This window comes from Chlorocebus sabaeus, chromosome 6 (genome assembly GCF_047675955.1).
Source record: "Chlorocebus sabaeus isolate Y175 chromosome 6, mChlSab1.0.hap1, whole genome shotgun sequence".
Lineage (NCBI taxonomy): Eukaryota > Metazoa > Chordata > Mammalia > Primates > Cercopithecidae > Chlorocebus > Chlorocebus sabaeus.
Window position 1 is genome coordinate 7,398,369 of NC_132909.1, and position 22,180 is coordinate 7,420,548.

Consider the following 22,180-nt stretch of genomic DNA (forward strand, 5'->3'; position numbering starts at 1 on the left):
CCCTTGGTATGGCTTTGGCTTTCTCCGCTACTGTCTTGTCATCCGCCACTGATGACTGAGGGCTCCCTCGTGCCCCCTCGTCTCTCAGTCTGAGACGTCATTGTTCCCTCTCAGGTGCACTCCTCGCTTCTGGAGTTCCCTCCTGGGGCTGTGCAGGCCCTCTCCGAGTCAGAGCTGCCCTCCCTCCTGCCTCTCTGGGCTCTTCCTGCTTCCCATCGCCCTCTCATTTCCCCTCTCATCTCTCAGTCTGTGTCTCTCCCCCTTCTAGGCCTCATCTCTGTCTGTCCCTCCTCCCCTCTCTCACTCTCCCCATCTTCCCATCCCTCCCTGTTTGCCCACCTCCCTCTCTCCTGCATCTCTGTCTTCGTCTCTTTGTATCTGTCTCTCCATCTCTGTCTCTGTGTCTCTTTGTCTCCCTAGCTCTCTCTCTGTCTCTCTATCTGTCTCCTCATCTCTGCCTTTGTCTCTCTGTCTCCCCATCTCTGCCTTTGTCTCTCTATCTCTGTCTCCCCATCTCTGCCTTTGTCTCTCTGTCTCTCTGTCTCTGTCTCTCCATCTCTGCCTTTGTCTCTGTCTCTGTCTCTCCATCTCTGTCTCTCTCTATCCCCATCTCTGCCTTTGTCTCTCTGTCTCTCTCTCTATCCCTGTCTCTCTTTTTCTGTCTCTCTACCTGTGTCTCTGTGTTTCCTTGTCTCCCTCTCTCTGTCTCTGTCTCTCTCTGTCCCCCCATCTCTGTCTCTTCAGTTGTCTCTCCCCTATCCCGTCTCAGGGCTGCCTCCCTAGCAGGAGTTCCCCAGCCACTGGTCAGCCGCAGGACATGCGCTGCCATTGAGGCACCAGGCCACGAGGTGACGGAGAACTGGGCCTTTGGGCGACTCACTGAGGGGGAATCTGCCCGGCGGCCAGTGACGTCATGCAAGGCTGCGCACTCTGATTGGCTGCCCCTTCTGCGCGGGAGCGAATGCTCCCGTTGGTTGGTGGAGTTCAGGTGCTCCCTCGGGGATCAGTGCGATGCCCCATCAGACTGTTATGGTTCTTCCGTCAGTCTGACATCTCTCCTGTCACCCTGACCCTTCTTATGTCAACCTAACCCATTTTTGTCCCTTCTTCTTCCACATGGCATGGAAGTGTCTTTTGTCAGCTTGCAAATCTGATGCCTCCTCTGTCACTCTGCACCCTCCTCTGTTGGGGACACGGCTTCCCCCTCACTCTAACCAGTTCCTTGCCACTCTAAGCCCTCTTCCGTCACCGTGACCCCTTGCCTGTAACCCTGACCCCTCCCCATCACACTGACACCCCCCATCACCCTGACCCCTTACCTGTAATGCTTGTAATCCTGACCCCTCCCCATCACGCTGACCCCTCCCCATCATCCTGACCCCTCCCCATCACTCTGATCCCTCCCCATCACCCTGACCCCTCCACATCACCCTGACCTCTCCCCATCATCCTGACCCCTCCCCATCATCCTGACCCCTCCCCATCACCCTGACTCCTCCACATCACCCTGACCTCTCCCCATCATCCTGACCCCTCCCCATCATCCTGACCCCTCCCCATCACCCTGACTCCTCCACATCACCCTGACCTCTCCCCATCATCCTGACCCCTCCCCATCACTCTGATCCCTCCCCATCATCCTGACCCCTTACCTGTAATGCTTGTAATCCTGACCCCTCCCCATCACTCTGACCCCTCCCCATCATCCTGACCCCTCCCCATCACCCTGACCTTTCCCCATCACCCTGACTCCTCCGCATTATCCTAACCCCTCCCCATCACCCTGACCCCTTACCTGTAATGCTTGTAATCCTGACCCCTCCCCATCATCCTGACCCCTCCCCATCACCCTGACCTTTCCCCATCACCCTGACTCCTCCCCATCATCCTGACTCCTCCCCATCACTCTGATCCCTCCCCATCACCCTGACCCCTCCCCATCACCCTGACCCCTCCCCATCACCCTGACTCCTCCGTTGTCCCTTTGACTCTTCTGCTGTCTCTCATTTACCTCTTCTCTCACCCTGACCCCCACCCTATCACCCTCACCCTTCCCCATCACTCTGACTCCTCCTTTGTCACCTGACCCCTTCTCTGTCACATTGACCCCTCCACTGTCCCCCAACCCTTCCCCATCATCCTGACCTCTCCCCCATCACCCTGGTCCCTTCTGTCACTCTGACCCTTCCCCTGTCACATCGACCCCTCCACTGTCACTCTGATCCCTGCCTCATCACCTTCACCCTCACCTGTCACCTGATCCTCGCCTGTCCCTCTGGCCCCCATCACCTGCACCCATACCCTGTGCAGGTGTTTCCCTCGCCTTCCTTCCCTCCTCCCAGCTGTCCTCTCCTGCCTGGACTCTGTTCTTGGTGTCCTCTCCAGCTCTGCCCCTCAGTAGTCCCTGTGTGCTTCCTGACTGGTCACATCCCCTTCTCCTGGCTCTTCCCACCCCTCCCATTTTATCTAAGGGTTTTTGAGCCACTCTGATATCTTTTCTCTGATGCGTCTTTAATCTCCTCCTTACTCGCTGGCTGCTCTAGGATAAGGCCCTTTTCTGTCTGATCCACAGCCTCTTTCGTTATCACCCAAATGGGTATAATCCACCCTAACTCAGAGGTGTGAGGATCCAATGAGGACACATACGAAAAACAGCAGGCAAAATGGCTCACACAAGAGTGTCTCCCTCCACTTGCCACTTCTCTACTGTCTTTATCTTCTGGAAGGTTCTGCTGTCTGATACCACACAGCTGCAGGACAGGACAGAAAGCCAAGCAGAGTATTGGGCTGTGGCTGAAGGAGACGGGGGAGGGGGTCAGAAAAATACTCAGCAAAGCAGAGAAGGATTGAGCAGGCTGAGAAGCGCTTAGAGAAGAGCAGCATGGCAGGAAATCCGTCAAAGCAGGGATGCCTTCAGGCGACAGCTCCTGACACCTGCTAGGAACTGGCTCTGTGCTGTTTCATGGGAATGTTCAGAGGAACAGGCTGGGATTTTGTCCTGGAGTTGCTCCCCACATCTTGTCAGGGCTTCTTATATTGTTTCCAATGAGTTCTTCCTTCTGCAAATATTTATTGAGCACCTACTATATCCTGGACCCGCTGCTGGGCTCTCAAGGTCTCTCTCTTTTTTCAGTCAAAGTAACTTCCTTTACAGAATTTACATTTGAAAGAGGAGACTAGCAGAATTAGGTTCTGCTGTACCTGAGGGGGAAAAAGCAAATAATAGTGACTTGACCAAGAAAAATGCTTTTATCTCTCTCTTGTTAAACAAGTATGGGGGCCAGGCATGGTGGCTCATGCCTGTAATCCCAGCACTTTGGGAGGCCAAGGTGAGTGGGCAACATGGTGAACCCCTGTCTCTAGTAAAAATACAAAAATTAGCTGGGTGTGGTGGTGGGCACCTATAGTCCCAGCTACTCAAGAGGCTGAGGCAGGAGAATCACTTGAACCCAGGAGGTGGAGGTTGCAGTGAGCCAAGATCATGCCATTGCACTTTAGCCTGGGTGACAGAGTGAGATTCCCATCTCAAAAAAAAAAAAAAGTATGAGATAGGAAGTCTCAGGCAGGTTAGCAGCCTCCATGGTCTTAAAGACCCAGAATCCTTCTCAATTTCTGCTCCACCATCCTCGCCATGTTTCCAACTGCAGACTGGCCTCATAATCCAAAATGGCTGCGGGAGCTCCAGCTATTGCACCAGCATTCCAGGTAGCAGGAACAAGGAAGGGTAGAAAGGCAGAAGGGCAAAAGAGGGCACCGTGCTGCCTCTTGAGTAAACTCCAAGACATCCCAGATGTAACACACAACATTCCCACTTGTGCATCCGGGTTGGCCTTCCTCTGTCATATGGCCACACCTAGCTGCAAAGGAGTCTGGGAAGTGTAGTCTCTCAAAAGGTACCAAATAAGATTGGCATTTTCTTACCAAGCAAATAGAGTAGAAAGAGTATTGGGGTGGGCTGCATGCCCAGGGAGACAGACAGTAAACAAGCAAGCAAGTGATTATGATGACTCCAAACTGGCATAAGTTAAGGGAGTTATGAACAGAGTAATAGGAGGAAGCCTCTCCAGAGAGACCTTGGAGCCAAAATCTGAAAGAAACCTGAAACTCGCAGGTCCTAACCAATCCCACCCTTCTATCACCTGTCTGACCTCAACTCCTGCCCTTTAGCTCCTGGCCTCCTTCCTAGTCCTCCTGAGCCTGCCTGGCTCACCCTCACCTCAGGGCCTTTGTACCTGCTGTTCCACCTGCCCAGAACACTCTTCCTCTACACATCATTATGCCCCCTCCTTCCCCTCCTCCAGGAGTTTGCTCAAATAATACCTTCTCAGTGAGGCCTTCCTTGACCACCTTATTTTATTTACTTTGAGACAGGGTCTTGTTCCGTTACCCAGGCAAGAGTGCAGTGGCACGATCATAGCTCACTGCAGCCTCAAACTCATGGGCTCAAGGAATCCTCCCATCTCAGCCTCCCAAGTAGCTGGGATAACAGGCACATGCTACTATGCACCACTAATTTAAAAACAAATTGGGGAGTAGAGACATGGTCTTGCTATGTTGCCCAGGCTAGTCTCGAACTCCTGGGCTCAAGCAATCTTCCTGCCTCTTGGAGTGCTGAGATTACAGACAGGAGCCACTGTGCCTGGCCAGCCCTTTTATTTTATTTTATTTTATTTTATTTTATTTTATTTTATTTTATTTTATTTTTTTAGACAGAGTCTTTCTCTATCACCCAGGCTGGAGTGCAGTGGCACGATCTTGGCTAACTACAACCTCTGCCTTCAGGGTCAAGCGATTCTCCTGCCTCAGCCTCCCTGGGACTACAGGCATGCGCCACCACGCCTAGCTAATTTTTTTCTATTTTTAGTAGAGATGGGTTTCACCATGTTGGTCAGGCTGGTCTCAAACTCCTGACCTCAAATGATCCACCCACCTTGAACTCCCAAAATGTTGGGATTAAAGGCGTGAGCCACCGTGCCTGTCACCAGCCTGTATTTTAAATTACATTCTCCCTCTCTCCTCCCCCTTACCTCCATCTGACCCGTGTTATATTTTATGAATTTATGTTGTTTATGGCCTGCTTGGCCTTTCTGTGGGCCGGGACATTTGTCTAATTTGTTGTATCTTCAGTATCTGTCACAGTCCCTGGCATAAAGGAAGTCCTCAATAAATATTTCTGGAATGAATGAATCAATGAGACAAAGATAGAAACAGGCAGTCCCAATCCAGGGAGGGATTATAGTGACAGGCGTGTATTACAGACCCCAGGAAAGTCTGGACTAGAACCAATAGAACTCTATGTGATGATGACATGTTCCACATCTATACTGTCCAATTTGGTAGCCACCAGCCACAGGTAACTGTTGAGTATTTCAAATGTGGCCAGCACAACAGAGAAATTGAATTTTACAAATTAATTTTAATTAATTGAAATTTACACTTGCCTTTTTGGTTTGTCTGTTTCTTTAGAGACACAGTCTCACTCTGTCATCCAGGCTGGAGTGCAGTGGTACAATCATAGCCCAGTGAAGCCTTGAACTCTGGCACTCAGGTGATCCTCCCGCCTCAGCCTCCCAAATAACTAAGATGACAGGCATGTGTGTCACTACACCTAGCTAATTTTTTTTTTTTTTGAGAGACTGAGTGTCACTCTATCACCCAGGCTGGAGTGCAGTGGTGTGATCTCGGCTCACTGCAACCTCCACCTCCCGGGTTCAAGTGATTCTCCTGCCTCAGCCTCCTGTATAGCTGGGATTACAGGTACACGCGGCCATTCCCAGCTAATTTTTGAATTTTTAGTAGAGATGGAATTTCACCATGTTGGCTAGGCTGGTCTCGAACTCCTGACCTCAAGTGATCTGCCCACCCTGGCCTCCCAAAGCGCTGGGATTACAGACGTGAACCACTGCACCCAGCAATTTTTGTAATTTTTATTTTTATTTTTATTTTTATTTTTTATTTATTTATTTTTTTTGAGACGGAGTCTTGCTCTGTAGCCCGGGCTGGAGTGCAGTGGCCGGATCTCAGCTCACTGCAAGCTCCGCCTCCCGGGTTTACGCCATTCTCCTGCCTCAGCCTCTGGAGTAGCTGGGACTACAGGCGCCCGCCACCTCCCCCGGCTAGTTTTTTGTATTTTTAGTAGAGATGGGGTTTCACCGTGTTAGCCAGGATGGTCTCGATCTCCTGACCTCGTGATCCGCCCGTCTCGGCCTCCCAAAGTGCTGGGATTACAGGCTTGAGCCACCGCGCCCGGCCTGTAATTTTTATTTTTGTAGAGATAGAGTCTCCCTATGCTGCCCAGGCTGGTCTCAAACTCCTGGGGTCAAGCGATGCTCCCTAATGTTGAGATTTCAGGCATGAGCCACCATATTGACCGGAAATGCACAGTTGAATGGCTAGTGGCTACTCTAAGGGGCACTGCAGGCCTAAAGGAAGGGGGTAGCCGGGCCAGGGTGCAGGGCTATGATGATAGAGCTTTTCCAAGCAGAGCACAGAGCCCAGTGAAAGGATGTTCCAAGCAGAGTCTCGGAGGTGAGAATTGAGGGAAGTGGGCGTGGTTGTGAATGGCTGGAGGAAAGAGGCAGGAGCCGGTATGGTGGGAAGTGCAGGAAGTGAGGGCTCATCCCAAAGGTGGGGACTTCATTCCGAGAGGGTTTCCTTTCTCTGCACTTCTGGTCTCAAAGATGGAGAAGGGAGACACATGGGAGACCTGGCAGAAGCTGGGGACTCAGGGCCCCTAAGTGCCTGACCTTGGCTGATTCTCCCCGTTACTCATCTGACGCTTGTAGAACAGCAGGCCCTATGTGGCGACTGGGGACTCAGTGGGAAATGAGACTGATAAAGTCACTACCCTACCCTCGGCAGGTTTCATAATGATTTCCGTGAACCTTAGGCACTTTTGCTCTTCTGCATTAAAAAAAAACAAAAAAAAAAAAACAAAAAAAAAACAAAAAAAAACCTTGGCCAGCAAAGTATCTCATGGCTGTAATCTGAGCATTTTGGGGAAGCCAAAGTGGGAGGACCGCTTGAGCCCAGGAATTTGAGATGAGCCTGGGCAACATAGCAAGACCTCGCCTCTGCAAAAAAAAAATTTAAAAATTAACTAGATGTGATGGTGCCTGCCTATAGTCCCAGCTACTCAGAAGGTTGAGGTTGGGAGCGCTTAGGCCCGGGAGGTCAAGGCTGCAGTGAGCCGTGTTAATGCCACTGCATTCCAGCCCTGTCTAAAAAGAAAAAAAAAAAGTTTAAATGTTATTATTTTGTTGCTGCAAAGACCAATATTATCCAGGGTAGAATTTTTTCTTTTTTTTTCCTTTCACTTCTACTTTGAAAAGAAATTAAAACATTTCCTCTAAAAGCATCATGGGCCCTAGACATTGTAGGTGCGATGCCTGGGATACATCAGCCCTGCCTTCAGGGAGTTTCTAGGCTAGTGGAGGAAACAGATAGCAAGTAAACAAGACGGTTTCTAGGGAAGAGAGATGCTGTGAAGCAAATGGGACAGAGGGAAGTGCAGTCTGGGCAGGGGGCTGGGAAGGTCTCACCAGGAGAACTTAGCACTGAAAAGGAACTGTGACAATAAGAGGGAAAGCTGTTGCCAAGGGAACCAGAGCTTGCAGGTGTTCTCAAATGAGGGTAGACCTGGGGCTGACAGAGGAGAAGGAAGAGGTGGGAGTGGAGGGGGACCAAGGGAACAAGTGGGAAATGTGGGCAGAGGCTAGGTCCTGCAAGGTGTCTTTGTGTAGGCTTCCCTAGAATGGGAGCCTGAGGTGGGGATTCCTGTACTAAGGGTTTGCTAAGGGGGAACCTTCAGGGAGTGCAGGAGACTGGCTGGGGCTGTGGAAGGAGGTCTCGCTGGAGTGTGAACCCGTGGGGTCAGGCTGGGCACCCCGGCTTTAGTGCTGCCTCGGACCTCCGTATCAGTCAATCATGGGATGTGGGCTGCTCTGGGAAGCAGGGACACATAATGGACTGGGCGAGTCCAGGACTCTGAAGGAGGGTGATTCTTAAGGGCCTCAGGCAGGTGACACTCCTAGCAGTGGGAGAGGGATGGGATGCTGCATCCAGGGGGAGGGCAGCTGCAGGGGTACCAGTAGTGCCTGCCATGGAGGGTCTTGTAGACCAGAGCTGGGAGTTTGGTTCCCTCCGATCTCCTCCTAACTGACATGGGATTTCAAGCAGGGGCAATAGCATGCTTTTTGAAAGATGCCTCTTACTCTTGTGTGGAAAACAGACCGGAACAGGGTGGGGGATCGAGGATGGCAGCAGGAAGACGAGGGAAGAGGCTGCTCCCTCCTGGAGAACACTGGCGGGGACCTGGACATAGGCAGTGGCTGGAGGAAGGAAACAGAGCAAGAGTCGATGGAAAATCTGCTTTCTTCTCCTTTCTTTCTCCCTCCTGCCCAGACTGAAGGCTTTTCATTCCCCCAGAATTCCTTTTTGCCTTCTTCTTCTTCTTTTTTTCTTTTCTTTTCTTTTCTTTTTCTTTTTTTTTTTTTTTGAGACAGAGTCTCGCTCTGCCACCCAGGCTGGAGTGCGGTGGTGCGATCTTGGCTCACTGTAGCCTCCACCTCCCGGGTTCAAGCGATTCTCAAGCCTCAGACTCCCGAGTAGCTGGGATTACAGGCGCCTACCACCATGCCTGGCTAATTTTTGTATTTTTAGTGGAGACGAGGTTTTGCCATATTGGCCAGGCTGGGTCTTGTACTCCTGACCTCAGGTGATGGTCCTGCCTCAGCCTCCCAAAGTGCTGGGATTACAGGGGTGAGCCACGGCGCCCAGCCTCCTTCCACCATCTTCACACTGCTCTCCCTTCCTGCAGGGGCTTAGGGAAGGAATAGGGGGCAGCCGTGTGGTGAAGCCACAAGCCTCTCTGCGCTCACTGATCTCTCTCTGCTATCTTTTCTCTCTCTCCCCCTCTGACTGCCACCCCAAAGTCGAGCTTCGATCCCCACCACCGTGCCCAGCCAAGTTACGAGCGTCCTTCTTTCCTGCCTCCAGGACCTGGGCTGATGCTCCGGCAAAAATCTATCGGTATGCCACCCAAAAGAAGAGATGTGGGGGCTGGGGGAGGCCAGGAATGTGACAGTTTAGGAAAAGCAAGCGGACTTGGAAATGTTTTCTGCTTCCAGAGAGATCATAGTTTCATCAGATTGGGTTAAGAGTTCAGGCTTTGGAGATGGGTGAACTTGGCCATGATCCTGGCTCCCCTCCTTCCCAGCTGTGTGAACTGGGGCAGGTGGCTTCACTTCTCTGGGCCTCTGGCTCTACATCTAGAGAATGGGGATGCAGTGAGCTAAAGCCCCTGCTACAGCTTTCTGGTTCTTTCTCTTATACCAGATTCCATCCATTCATTCATTTTACAAGTGTTTCCTGAGCGCTCGCCACATGCCAGGAATTGTTCTAGAATAGGGATATGTCAGCAAATAAAACAGACTAAAGGTTCCTGCCCTCATGGGGCTTGCCTTATAGCAGAGGAAGACAGATAATGGATTATAAGGATGATAAGCAAGAAAATTATCTAGTATGTTAGCAGTTGTATATGCTATGGAAAAAAAAAAAAGAGTGGGCCGGGCGTGGTGGCTCACACCTGTAATCCCAGCACTTTGGGAGGCCGAGGCGGGCGGATCACAAGGTCAGAAGATCGAGACCATCCTGGCTAACACAGTGAAATCCTGTCTCTACTAAAAATACAAAAAAGTAGCTGGGTGTGGTGGCAGGTACCTGTAGTCCCAGCTTCTTGGGAGGCTGAGGCAGGAGAATGGTGTGAACCCGGAAGGTGGAGCTTGCAGTGAGCCGAGATCATGCCACCGCACTCCAGCCTGGGCAATAGAGCGAGACTCCATCTCAAAAAAAAAAAAAAAAAAAGTGAAAAAAAATAGTAGAGTAAGGTAAGAGATCGCGCCATTCCACTCCAGACCGGGCGACAGAGCGAGATTCCGTCTCAAAAACCAAACCAAACCAAACAAAACAACACCTAGAGATGAATTGGGGAATCATGAGGCTCTCTGGGGCTAAGGCAGTCCAGGCAGAGAGAACCACTTCTGCAAAGGTCCTGAGGTCGGGCTGAGTCTGGTGCTTTTGTAGAACAGGGAGGAGGCCCGTGTAGCAGGGGCCGAGTGAGCACTGGACATGAGGGCAGAGGGGGACAGGGTTCCAATCCTGCAGGGTCTGGGGAGTCATGGTGAGGACTTGAACCTTTGCCCTGAGTGAGGTGGGTGCATGGCCAAGGCTCTGAGCAGAGGAAGGACATGAGCTGACTTCGGTTTTAACAGAAATCCTCTGGCTGCTGTGAAGGGACTAGATTGAAGGGGATGAGCTGGGAAGCCCGGGGACCAAAGAGGAGAGGTGACAGCTATTGCTATCCAGATAGGAAATGATAGTGGCTGGCCCAGGGTGGTGACTCTGGAGGGGTGAGAAGGGACTGGATTCTGGATATGTTTTGAAACACCAGGATTTGCTGGTGGATTGGATGTGGGTGACGTGAGGAAGAAAGCTACTAAGGGTGGCTGCAGGGTTTTCAGTCTTAGCGCCTGAAAGGACAGAGCTGCTGTTTGCTGCGGTGTAGGGGGAGACGGTGGGCTGGGCGGAGTCTGTTGGGGAGGAGATAGGGAGATTGGGTTGGAGAGTTTCGAGTCTGAGATGCCTGTGAGACAACCAGCTGGGTGTGGGTATTTGAATATAGGAGCCTGGAGCTCGGGGCTGAGGATGGGGCCCCAAGCATAAACGTGGGCGTCCACAGCAGAGAGGCAATGAATGAAGCTGGTCACTGGTTGAGAGGGAGTAGTCAGAGGCGAGAAGAGGGTCAAAGACTGAGCCTTGGCAGTGAAGTAAGCAAAGACTTAACTCCTGCACGCCTCCTGGAGTTGTTTTTCCCTGACTGGATCCAGCTTTTCCCCAACTCCTGGCGTTCAAAGTCCACCAGTGTGAGTCTTGCACTCCCACTGAGTGTGGGGTCCACCTGGCTCTCACCGTTTACCTGATTTTTTTTTCTATAGATCCGCTCCCTTTTAAACTTTAGCCTCATCATAAGTGGTTCTCTCTGTAGAATCACAGCTTTGGCGTGCTGGTTGCACTTCTTTCCTGCATATAAGTGAAAAGAAACACGCATCTATGCATAAACACGAGGGGACTATCCCTTCCCAGCTCCAGCCGCTTTTGCTGGCCCCAAACCATTCACTGAGCCTCTGAACGGAATTAGAAAACGGCGCCCCCTCCTGGCATGGGGAGGAAGTTCCGCCGAATTTCAGTTTCCTCACCTTGCGGTTTGCAGTTGTGCGGTGCACAACCTGTACCTCTGTATGAAGCAGATTTGGGTTTACCCCAAATAGGGAGGAGCTGGGCGAGTCCACGTGAAGTTCCTGGCATATACGGGGTGCTATTCTTGTTATTAGTATTGTTGCGGTTCTATGGGATAGTGGAACAGGGAGACCCTCTCCACCAGGGTCCCCCTCCCTGATCCTCTGTATCTCCCCAGGGGCGGCAGAAGATGACAGACCTTACCTAGCACCCCCAGCCATGAAATTCAGCCGCAGCCTGTCTGTGCCTGGTTCGGAGGACATTCCCCCGCCACCCACCACGTCCCCGCCGGAGCCCCCCTATAGCACACCTCCAGCCCCCTCCTCCTCAGGGCGCCTCACCCCCTCCCCTCGGGGAGGGCCCTTCAACCCCGGCTCTGGTGGCCCCCTCCCCGCCTCCTCCCCTGCATCCTTTGACGGGCCCTCCCTTCCCGACACCCGCGTGGGGAGCCGCGAGAAAAGCCTGTACCACAGCGGACCCCTGCCCCCTGCCCACCACCACCCGCCCCACCACCACCACCACCACGCCCCGCCCCCCCAGCCCCACCACCACCACGCCCACCCTCCTCATCCTCCCGAGATGGAGACAGGCGGCTCTCCCGACGACCCTCCACCCCGCCTGGCTCTGGGGCCTCAGCCCAGCCTGCGAGGCTGGAGGGGCGGCGGGCCCAGCCCGACCCCGGGGGCTCCGTCCCCGTCGCATCACGCCGGCGCGGGCGGGGGCGGTGGCTCCTCCCAGGGCCCGGCTCTGCGCTATTTCCAGCTGCCCCCGCGGGCGGCCAGCGCAGCCATGTACGTGCCCGCCCGCTCGGGCCGCGGCCGCAAGGGCCCGCTGGTCAAGCAGACCAAAGTGGAAGGCGAGCCCCAGAAGGGCGGCGGCCTCCCGCCCGCGCCGTCGCCCACGTCCCCAGCCTCCCCGCAGCCGCCGCCCGCCGTGGCCGCGCCCTCAGAGAAGAACTCCATCCCCATCCCCACCATCATCATCAAGGCCCCGTCCACCAGTAGCAGCGGCCGCAGCAGCCAGGGCAGCAGCACCGAGGCGGAGCCCCCCACCCAGCCCGAGCCTGCGGGAGGCGGCGGCAGCGGCGGCGGCGGCTCCTCTCCCAGCCCCGCCCCGGCCATGTCGCCCGTGCCACCGTCCCCCTCGCCCGTGCCCACCCCCGCCTCGCCCAGCGGCCCGGCCACGCTGGACTTCACCAGCCAGTTCGGGGCCGCCCTGGTGGGGGCGGCCCGGAGGGAGGGGGGCTGGCAGAATGAGGCGCGCCGGCGCTCCACGCTGTTCCTCTCCACCGACGCGGGGGACGAGGACGGCGGAGACGGCGGGCTGGGCACAGGGGCGGCCCCGGGCCCGCGGCTGCGCCACTCCAAATCCATCGACGAGGGCATGTTCTCCGCCGAGCCCTACCTCCGACTGGAGTCTGCGGGCAGCGGCGCGGGCTACGGCGGCTACGGGGCCGGGAGCCGAGCCTACGGGGGTGGCGGGGGCAGCAGCGCCTTCACCAGCTTCCTGCCCCCGCGACCCCTGGTGCACCCGCTGACCGGCAAGGCCCTGGATCCCGCCTCCCCGCTGGGGCTGGCCTTGGCCGCCCGCGAGCGAGCGCTGAAGGAGTCCTCGGAGGGTGGTGGGCCCCCCCAGCCCCCTCCTAGGCCCCCATCGCCCCGCTACGAGGCCCCGCCGCCCCCTCCGCACCACCACTCGCCCCACGCCCACCACGAGCCAGTGCTGCGTCTTTGGGGGGCCTCCCCGCCGGATCCCGCGCGCCGGGAGCTGGGGTACAGGGCCGGGCTGGGCAGCCAGGAGAAGTCCCTTCCCGCCAGCCCGCCCGCCGCCCGGCGTTCCCTGCTACACCGCCTGCCGCCCACCGCTCCCGGGGTGGGGCCCCTCCTGCTGCAGCTGGGGACGGAGCCCCCGGCCCCGCATCCTGCAGTGAGCAAGCCCTGGAGGTCCGCAGCCCCCGAAGAGTCCGAGCGGCTGCCGCTGCACGTGCGGTTCCTTGAAAACTGCCAGCCCCGGGCCCCCGCGACGAGCGGAAGGGGCCCCCCCTCGGAGGACGGACCCGGGGTCCCGCCGCCCAGCCCACGCCGGTCCGTGCCTCCCTCCCCGACCTCCCCGAGGGCCAGCGAAGAGAATGGGCTGCCCCTGCTGGTTCTGCCGCCGCCCGCCCCCTCGGTGGATGTGGAAGATGGCGAATTCCTTTTCGTGGAACCGCTGCCTCCGCCCCTGGAATTCTCCAACAGTTTCGAAAAGCCGGAGTCGCCCCTCACGCCTGGGCCTCCCCACCCGTTGCCCGACCCACCTGCCCCGGCCACTCCGTTACCCCCTGTGCCACCCCCAGCTGTGGCCGCAGCCCCTCCCACCCTGGACTCCACCGCATCTAGCCTGACATCCTATGACAGCGAGGTGGCCACCCTGACCCAGGGGGCCTCCGCCGCCCCTGGGGAACCCCCTCCACCAGGCCCGCCTGCCCCAGCAGCACCGGCTCCCCCTGCCCCACAGCCCGGCCCAGACCCTCCGCCTGGCACGGATTCTGGCATTGAGGAGGTGGACAGTCGGAGCAGCAGTGACCACCCGCTGGAGACCATCAGCAGTGCCTCCACGCTGAGCAGCCTATCTGCCGAAGGTGGTGGCAGCGCAGGGGGTGGGGTCGGGGGTGGGGCCGGTGTGGCCAGTGGGCCGGAGCTTCTGGACACCTATGTGGCCTACCTGGACGGCCAGGCCTTTGGGGGCAGCGGCACTCCCGGCCCGCCATACCCTCCTCAGCTCATGACTCCCTCCAAGCTCCGGGGCCGGGCACTAGGAGCCAGCGGAGGCCTGCGGCCTGGCCCCAGTGGGGGACTCCGAGACCCTGTCACCCCCACCAGCCCCACCGTCTCGGTGACAGGGGCTGGAACCGATGGGCTGCTGGCCCTGCGTGCTTGTTCAGGACCCCCCACGGCAGGCGTGGCTGGGGGTCCGGTGGCTGTAGAGCCAGAAGTCCCACCGGTGCCCTTGCCGACGGCCTCCTCTCTGCCTCGGAAGCTGCTGCCCTGGGAAGAGGGCCCGGGCCCACCGCCGCCACCTCTGCCTGGTCCCCTGGCCCAGCCTCAGGCCTCAGCCTTGGCCACAGTAAAAGCCAGCATCATCAGTGAACTCAGCTCCAAGCTTCAGCAGTTTGGGGGCTCCTCGGCAGCTGGTGGCGCTCTGCCCTGGGCCCGAGGAGGCAGCGCGGGAAGCGGAGACAGCCACCACGGGGGAGCCAGCTATGTCCCGGAGAGGACCTCCTCCCTGCAGCGGCAGAGGTAAGCGGGGGGCTGGTGGCCAACAAGGGAGGCCAGAAGGGTTGATGGCATAGCTGTGTCCCTTTAGGGTCTCAGGGTGGCAGAAAGGAAACAGAAACCAGGTTGGCAGGAGTTTGCTCTCGCAGAAGCATGCTTCCACAGATACTTTCTTTTTTCCTTTTTTTTCTCCTTTTTTTTTTTTTCCTTGAGATGGAGTTTCACTCTTGTTGCCCAGGCTGGAGTGCAATGGCACGATCTCGGCTCACCACAACTTCTGCCTCCTGGGTTCAAGCGATTCTCCTGCCTCAGCCTCTTGCGCCACCACACCCAGCTAATTTTGTATTTTTACTAGAGATGGGGTTTCTCCATGTTGGTCAAGCTGGTCTCGAACTCCCGACCTCAGGTGATCCATCCACCTTGGCCTCCCAAAGTGCTGGGATTACAGGCATGAGCCAACATGCCTGGCTCTTTTTCTTTTCTTTTCTTTTCTTTTCTTTTCTTTTTTTTTAGAAACAGGGTCTCACTCTGTCACCTGGCTGGAGTGCAGTGGTATAATCATAGCTCACTTGCAGCCTCAAACTCCTGGGCTCAAGCAGTCCTCTGGGACTATAGGTGCATGCCACTATGCCTGGTCAATTTTTCTTCTTTTCTTTTCTTTTTTTTTTTTTTTTTTTTTTTTTTTTTTGAGACGGAGTCTCGCTCTATTGCCCAGGCTGGAGTGCAGTGGTGCAATCTCGGCTCACTGCAACCTCCACCTCCCAGGTTCAGACAATTCTCGAGCCTCAGCCTCCTGAGTAGCTGGGATTACAGGTGCCCGCCACCACGCCTGGCAAATTTTTGTATTTTTAGTAGAGATGAGGGGTTTTGCCATGTCGGCCAGGCTGGTCTTGAACTCCTGACCTAAGGTGATTCATCCCACCTCGGTCTCCCAAAGTGCTGGGATTACAGGCATGAGCCACCATGCCTGGCCCTGGCCAGTTTTTCTTAAGCTTTTTGTAGAGACCAGCTATGTTGCCCAGGCTAGTTTCAAACTCCTGGGCTCAAGTGATCCTCCTGCTTTGACCTCCCAAAGTGTGATTACAGGTGTAAGCCACCTAGTCCAGCCTTTACATTTTCATTTATTTCAGTAGCTTCTGTTGTCTCCTTCCATCACCATCACAACCTACATCCCATGATGAACAAAAAGTTATTAACAAGCTGGGCATGGTGGCTTATGCCTGTAATCCCAGCACTTTGGGAGGCTGAGGTGAGCGGATCATGAGGTCAGAAGAGAGAGACCATCCTGGCTAACACGGTGAAATCCCATCTCTACTTAAAAAAATACAAAAAATTAGTCGGATGTAGTGGTGGGTACCTGTAGTCCTAGCTCCTCAGGAGGCTGAGGCGGGAAGATAACTTGAACCTGGGAGGCAGAGGTAGCAGTGAGCCGAGATCGCGCCACTGTGTTCCAGCCTGGGTGACAGAGTGAGACTCCGTCTCAAAAAAGAAAAAGTTATTAACAAAGGAGACTGGAGTGAGACCTGCTTATATTTGTTTCCTTGGTGAGCTGTGACTTCTTTCTGACAGTCCCGGAACTCTGTAAGTCCCTTGAAGCCAGTGTGGCTCAAGACAGGATGCAGTCAGAGGTGTGGTTCTAGAGCCCACCTCCTCGGCCTCCAGTCCCAGCCCTGTATTTCCACCTGGGTGATCTTAGGCAAATGAACCCACCTCTCTGTAGAACGGGGATGGCCTAGTGCCAGCCCAAAGAGTTTTTAAGAGGATTTAATATGGGTTATTGTTGTAACATGAGATGGGGGAAGAGGGGGGCCTCGAACAAGAGCCCAGCAACTTCTACATGGGGAAATACAGGATGATGCAGATGTTTCCCAGGGCAGTCACTTAGCTGCATCGCCACAGAATTCAAGCCCATTCAAGACCTTCTAGTCCTAGAGAAAGTAGAGTTACATTTCTGGTTCAGATACACAGAGGGTTGGGAGCAGTTTTTAAATATCCTTGTCCATCTACAGAGTTCACTCGAATTCTGTTTGAAGGTCTGCTATCCAAATGTGTCTGACCTTCAAATATGGGTTCAGGGAGGGTATATTTGGGGCAAAAGAAAAGAAAAAGAAGGCTGGGCACAGTGGCCTGCATCTGTAGTCCCAGCTGCTCAGGAGGCTGTGGTGGGTGGATCACTTGAGCCTGGAAGGTTGAGGCTACAGTGAGCTGATATCACACCTGGGGAACAAAGTGAGACCCTGTCTCAAAAAAAAAAAAAAAAAAAAAGGAGAGAAACAAAGAAAAGAAAAAGGAAGTATACATTATCAGAGCAATTTGAATCAATGCTCCTAAGTTGTAAAAATAAACAAACAAACAAATGTGGGTTTATTAGGCCTTTAAGATCTGAATGAAATTCATTGAATATTCTTAAGTATTCTGGGTAGAGGATTTTTTTCCTTTTTTTTTTTTTTTGTTTGTTTGTTTTCCCACTGCTTGTAGCAGCAATAGAAAGGATGCTTAATTCAGTCAACAAACACATTAATTATTGATTCATGATCTGTGTGTGCAGAGTGCCCTTCTGGGTGATGGGATCCCCTGCTGGACAGAACAGGCAAAGACTGTGCAACCCCATAGTCTGGGGACATAGGAGTGGGGGCGGGGCAGTAAACAAAATAATTGCAACCATCCTAAAAAAAAAAAAAAAGCTACCACAATGGGATGGTTGGAGAAGGTCTCTCATGTAACAGACAAGATGGGCAGAGCAATGGAAGTGGAGAGGAAGCAGCTGCCCCAGGCAAGAGTGAGCCAGGCAGGGGGAGCGGCCAGTTCAAAGGCCCTGAGGTTGGACAGTGCTGGAGGAGAGGGAACAAAAGGGATGAGGGGAACCTTTTTCTCCCCTTGTTTCTTCTCTCTTTCATCTCCCTCTCTTCATCTCTCTCTCTCTGTGTCCCCTGTCCCTTCCATCTCTCTCCCCTGGATGCTCACCCTCTTTTTGTCTCTCTCTGTCTCCCCATCTTTCACTCTGCTATGACTGGCCATAACCTGAAAGGCAGTATAGAATAGTGGTGAAGAGCTCAGACTTTGGTGCCATATAACCGGGCTCTGCCACTTCCTGTGTGTCCTTAGGCAAGTTATTTAACCTCTCTGTGCTGATAATAATAGTAACCTGCATCAGGGCTGTCGTGGGGATTAAATTGAGATGCAATCATGTAAAGCACTTAGAACAATGCCTGGCACACGTGAGCATCAGTGAGCGGTGACGATTATTATTATTATCACTTAATGTCTCTTTTTCTTTCATCTCTCTTAACTGTCGCCCTCTCCCTGTCCTCTCATCTTTCTCTCCCTTCATTTCTTTCCTCGACGGCCATCTTACCCTTTGCTCCCTCCATTTCTTCCCGTCTCTCTCCTCCATGTCTCCCCCTACCCTTATGTCTCTCCTCCTCTCTCCCTGTATCTTGACCTCTGCCTCTTTCTCACCCCTGCCCTTGCCCCCTAAATCCCTGTCCTCCCCCACTGCCCCTTTGTCACATTCCAGACTCTCCGACGACTCCCAGTCCTCGCTCCTCTCCAAGCCTGTCAGCAGCCTGTTTCAGAACTGGCCCAAACCACCTCTGCCACCGCTCCCCACCGGAACAGGGGTCTCCCCTACAGCCGCTGCGGCCCCAGGGGCCACCTCACCCTCGGCCTCCTCCTCCTCCACGTCCACCCGCCACCTCCAGGGCGTGGAGTTCGAGATGCGGCCCCCTCTGCTCCGCCGGGCCCCCAGCCCCTCGCTGCTGCCCGCCTCGGAGCACAAGGTCAGCCCTGCGCCCAGGCCCTCGTCCCTGCCCATCCTGCCTTCTGGACCCCTCTACCCAGGCCTCTTTGACATCCGTGGCTCCCCAACTGGAGGGGCAGGAGGCTCAGCTGACCCCTTCGCCCCAGTCTTTGTGCCGCCACACCCGGGGATATCCGGAGGGCTCGGGGGAGCCTTGTCAGGGGCCTCGCGCTCCCTCTCACCGACCCGCCTGCTCTCGCTGCCCCCGGACAAGCCGTTTGGCGCTAAACCTCTGGGGTTCTGGACCAAGTTCGACGTGGCTGATTGGCTAGAGTGGCTGGGTTTGGGGGAGCACCGAGCCCAGTTCCTGGACCATGAGATTGATGGCTCCCACCTGCCCGCCTTGACCAAGGAGGACTATGTCGATCTAGGTGTGACCAGGGTGGGCCACCGCATGAACATCGACCGGGCTCTCAAATTCTTCCTGGAGAGGTGATGGCTGGCCTGGACGGACCAGCCCCGTCCACAGAACTCTTGAGCCTGCTGGCCTCTTGACCTCTGACTCCTGACTGTCATTCTCTCCCCCGGGACAGGGACTCTGTTCAAACTGCGCCCTGCCCTCATCTCCCAAGGCCAGAGGTCACTAGGTGGCCCAATCCAGGCCGGACATTTGCACCTCACTGAAGGAGGGCAGCTGACAAAAGACTATGTGTGTGTGAAGCGGGGAGCGGAGGGGGGATAGGAGAAATTACAGAGGGGGATTGAGAAGGAGGGAAGGGCCTATTCTGGGGGGAGGGGACAGACAGAGCCATAGAGGGTCAGCCCTGAGCCTGATTGGATGGGGACTGTCCCCCAGGCCGCAGGGGAAGGGGGTGCCCTCAGATTCCACCACCTGCCGCCCCTCTAACCACCCTTCCCACTCTCTCCAGGCCCCTCAGCTCTTCCCCCTTCCCCTCTCCCCAGCACACACAGCTGCCCCCCTCAGCCTCTTGCACGCTCCGTTGCACGCCTGCTCACCTCTCTCCCCTCCCCTCCCTGGGCTGCAATTTTGCACAAATTTGCCCTCTCGCTGTCTTGCACATTCTGCCTTTGCTTCCGGCTGGCGAGGCCCGCTCAAACACACTCTGTTCTCCTCGCACACGCTGCATTTCCTTTCTCATACTCCATGCCTCCTGCTCTGATGCTCGCTGCTGACACTTTTCCCCTACCAGGGCCCTCCTTTACACACTCCATTTCACATCTCCTCCTCCCCGCTCGATCTGGACCCTTGTTGCAGACACACTTGGGACACATTTTCCCTCCCCCACTCACAGACTCCATGCACATCATTCATTCTCTGGAGTGCCCTGCTCTTTGCTCAGCCCTTGCACACTTGCTATCTTATGCACCCTTCCTGGCACACTCTTACCTCCATTTTCTTACGTTGAAGCACTTTCCCTTCTTATTCTTAAAAACCCCAGATTCTTCCACTCCCCACCTCTCCCCTCTCACCATGACACTCCTAGCCCTCCACCCCTCCCCCCTCTTCCCTTTTGCCCCTTTTGCACCGTCACTTTTGGTCACACCTTTTGCACACTTGCCTCCCAGGAACTGTGTTTCTCTCACAAATGCTCATTCTCTTCTTCTTTGCCAGGCTCCCACTCCCTTGCCCGTTTCTGTTTGAAATCTTTGCCCCTCTGCATTTTTGATTCTTTTGTGAACCCTCTCGCACACTTGCTTTTGCACATGCGCCCCCGCCCCCCGCCCCCTGCATTTTCAGTGCTCTCTGGAAGCCTTGTTTCTCCCCCTTTAATAATGTTCTTGCACTCCATGACGTGGCTGCACACCGCATCTTGTCTTTTCTACCTGAATGAGAGCTCTACCACTTCTTTCCTTTTGCAAACTCATCTCATTCCATGCGCTCTTGGGCTGTAACATTTCTTTTCCTGACACCCTTATTTGTTTTTTCCTGTTGACAAGCAGCTCTTGCGGCCATTCTCATTCGGATTCTCTTACCTCCTTAAGCTCTTTCTCTTCCTGGTGAGAGAAGACCCTATGCACACTGGCTTCCGGCTCACCATGCTTCCACACTCAAGCCTGTCCCTGCCTCCAGCCCTCACCCTCCCTCTTCTCTTTCCTGTCCTTCCTGGGCCATCTGTCCATCCCTTTTGCACGAAGATGCCCCTCTCCTAACCTGCCCACTCCAAGAAGCTCCCTCTCCCTCCAGCATGGCTGTTCCTTCCCGCACGCTTCCTCTCTCCCCTTTTTCCCCGGGGCTTGGGAATTTTAAGCCACCCTTCCCCCTGAGAAGCCCCCTCCCCTGCTGTGGGTGGCGGGGAGGGCATTGCCCTCAGGTCCCCCCCCCATGTTCAGCTGCCAAAGAAGGGAGCTCCCCCTCCTTCCCCAAGCCCATTCCCCCTCTGCTGCCCCCTACCCCCGAGAGGGGGGGGCGCTCCGTCCATGAGGGGAGGGGGCTTGCAGCCCCCTCCCCTCACCATGTCAGGGATCTGCGGGGAACCTCGTGGGAGGGTCGTGGGAGGGGGGAGGGGTGTTGAGGAGAGGGGCAGAGGACGCGCTGGACCCCTACCCGCCCCCTCCCCCTTGTCGGATGCCCCCAGTCCGCAGGGGGCCTGCGCGGCGCCCGTCTATCAAGGGCTTGTTCATTCTGGATGGGTGCCGCGGGGTTGGGGAGGGTGTAGGGGGTGGGGAGGGGGGAGGAGAGGTCGGGGCGGGAAGTGGGGAGGGACCGAATGCGGGGACAGCGCGGGATGGAGAGGAGAGAAAAAGCAAAAAGAGGAACAATAACAAAAGAAGAAAATATAAAAAACAGAAAAAAAAAAAAACACAAAACCCCTAGAACACACAAAAAAAATCCAGAAAAAAAACCTGAAATAAAAGCCCGAGAATTGTCTTCCAAGGGGGGTGGGAGGGGAAGAGGAGGGGGGCGGATGAGGACGTCTGATTCTGAGACAGGGCTCGGCACGCGTTGAAAGCCCCGGTGCCCAGGTCTTCCCTTCTGCGGGCCTCAGTTCATCTCTCAAGGGATTGGGACCCAGGCGTCCACGTACAGGGACTGGAGGAAGATTAGGGAGGCGGGATTATAACAAGGGGGTTCATTCCTACCCCCCATCACCTCCCTTCCCCTGACTCCCCACCAAGATTTTGCAGAGAGAAATGGCTTTTGTACCAGGTCATTCTTTATAATTAAACTCACAGTATCCACCCCCTCGAGCCGGCCCCGCCTCCTTCCTGGGAAGGCAACGCCCCCTATCCTCCTGGGCTCCGGGTGGGTGGCCCCAGCCCGCGGGGCGGTGCGCAAGCGCAGCCGGGGCCGGCCCGGGCGTCAGGCCTCCTCGTTCGGCTCCGCCCCCAGGGCCTCGAGCATGCGCCGCCGGACCAGGGAGCGGCGCAGGTGCAGGCGGTAGTCACCCAGCAGGAGATCGTCGTGGCGCACGAGCTGGTGCGCGAGCCCGCGGGGACTGAGGCCGGAACGCAGCAAGCGCGAGCGCGTCTGGAAGTCCGTGACCGCGATGAGCCACCTGCAAGGGGGGTGGGAACGGAAAAGGAACTCGTAGGTGGTTTCAGCCCCGGCTTTGATCGTCGAAGAGTCCCTGCCTGGTCCCTGGAGTCGTTCACAGCCCCTGGTCCAGCAGACAGTCGCTCCGTCCCTAAACTCCCCTCCAGCCCTGCCCTCTCGCCTGGGTCGCTCTAGGCTCTTTACGCTCTCTTAGCCTGGTCACTGTCTGCCGAGACTCCATCTCAAACCGCTCCAAGGCCCGACCCTCAACTGGAGACTGCAGGCTCCGCTCTACCCTAGGCACTCCAGGCCTGTCCCCACCCTATCACCCCTGGCCCCACCTCTACCATGTGCTCAGTCCCTTCTACCCCCTCACAGCTGCCTTTCCAGGCTCAG

The 22,180-nt window shown here is 55.6% G+C and overlaps 1 protein-coding gene across 6 annotated transcripts in view; it reads left to right on the forward strand.

Annotated features, from left to right (window-relative positions):
* The window catches only part of SHANK1 (SH3 and multiple ankyrin repeat domains 1), a 60,052-nt gene extending 38,554 nt beyond the window's left edge, over positions 1-21,498 (forward strand). For 3 of the 6 annotated variants that reach the window (XM_007997682.3, XM_007997684.3, XM_037991989.2), the window contains 3 exons: positions 8,934-9,030; positions 11,474-14,573; positions 18,067-20,953. In XM_007997682.3, coding sequence (XP_007995873.2) covers positions 8,934-9,030; positions 11,474-14,573; positions 18,067-18,784 — 3,915 coding nt within the window. In that variant the 3' untranslated portion in view covers positions 18,785-20,953. Of the gene's footprint in view, positions 1-8,933; positions 9,031-11,473; positions 14,574-17,577; positions 17,655-18,066 lie in introns of all 6 variants that reach the window. The other 3 variants (XR_005238366.2, XM_037991991.2, XM_007997683.3) reach the window with 3 other exon arrangements.
* Positions 21,499-22,180: the final 682 nt, after the last annotated feature.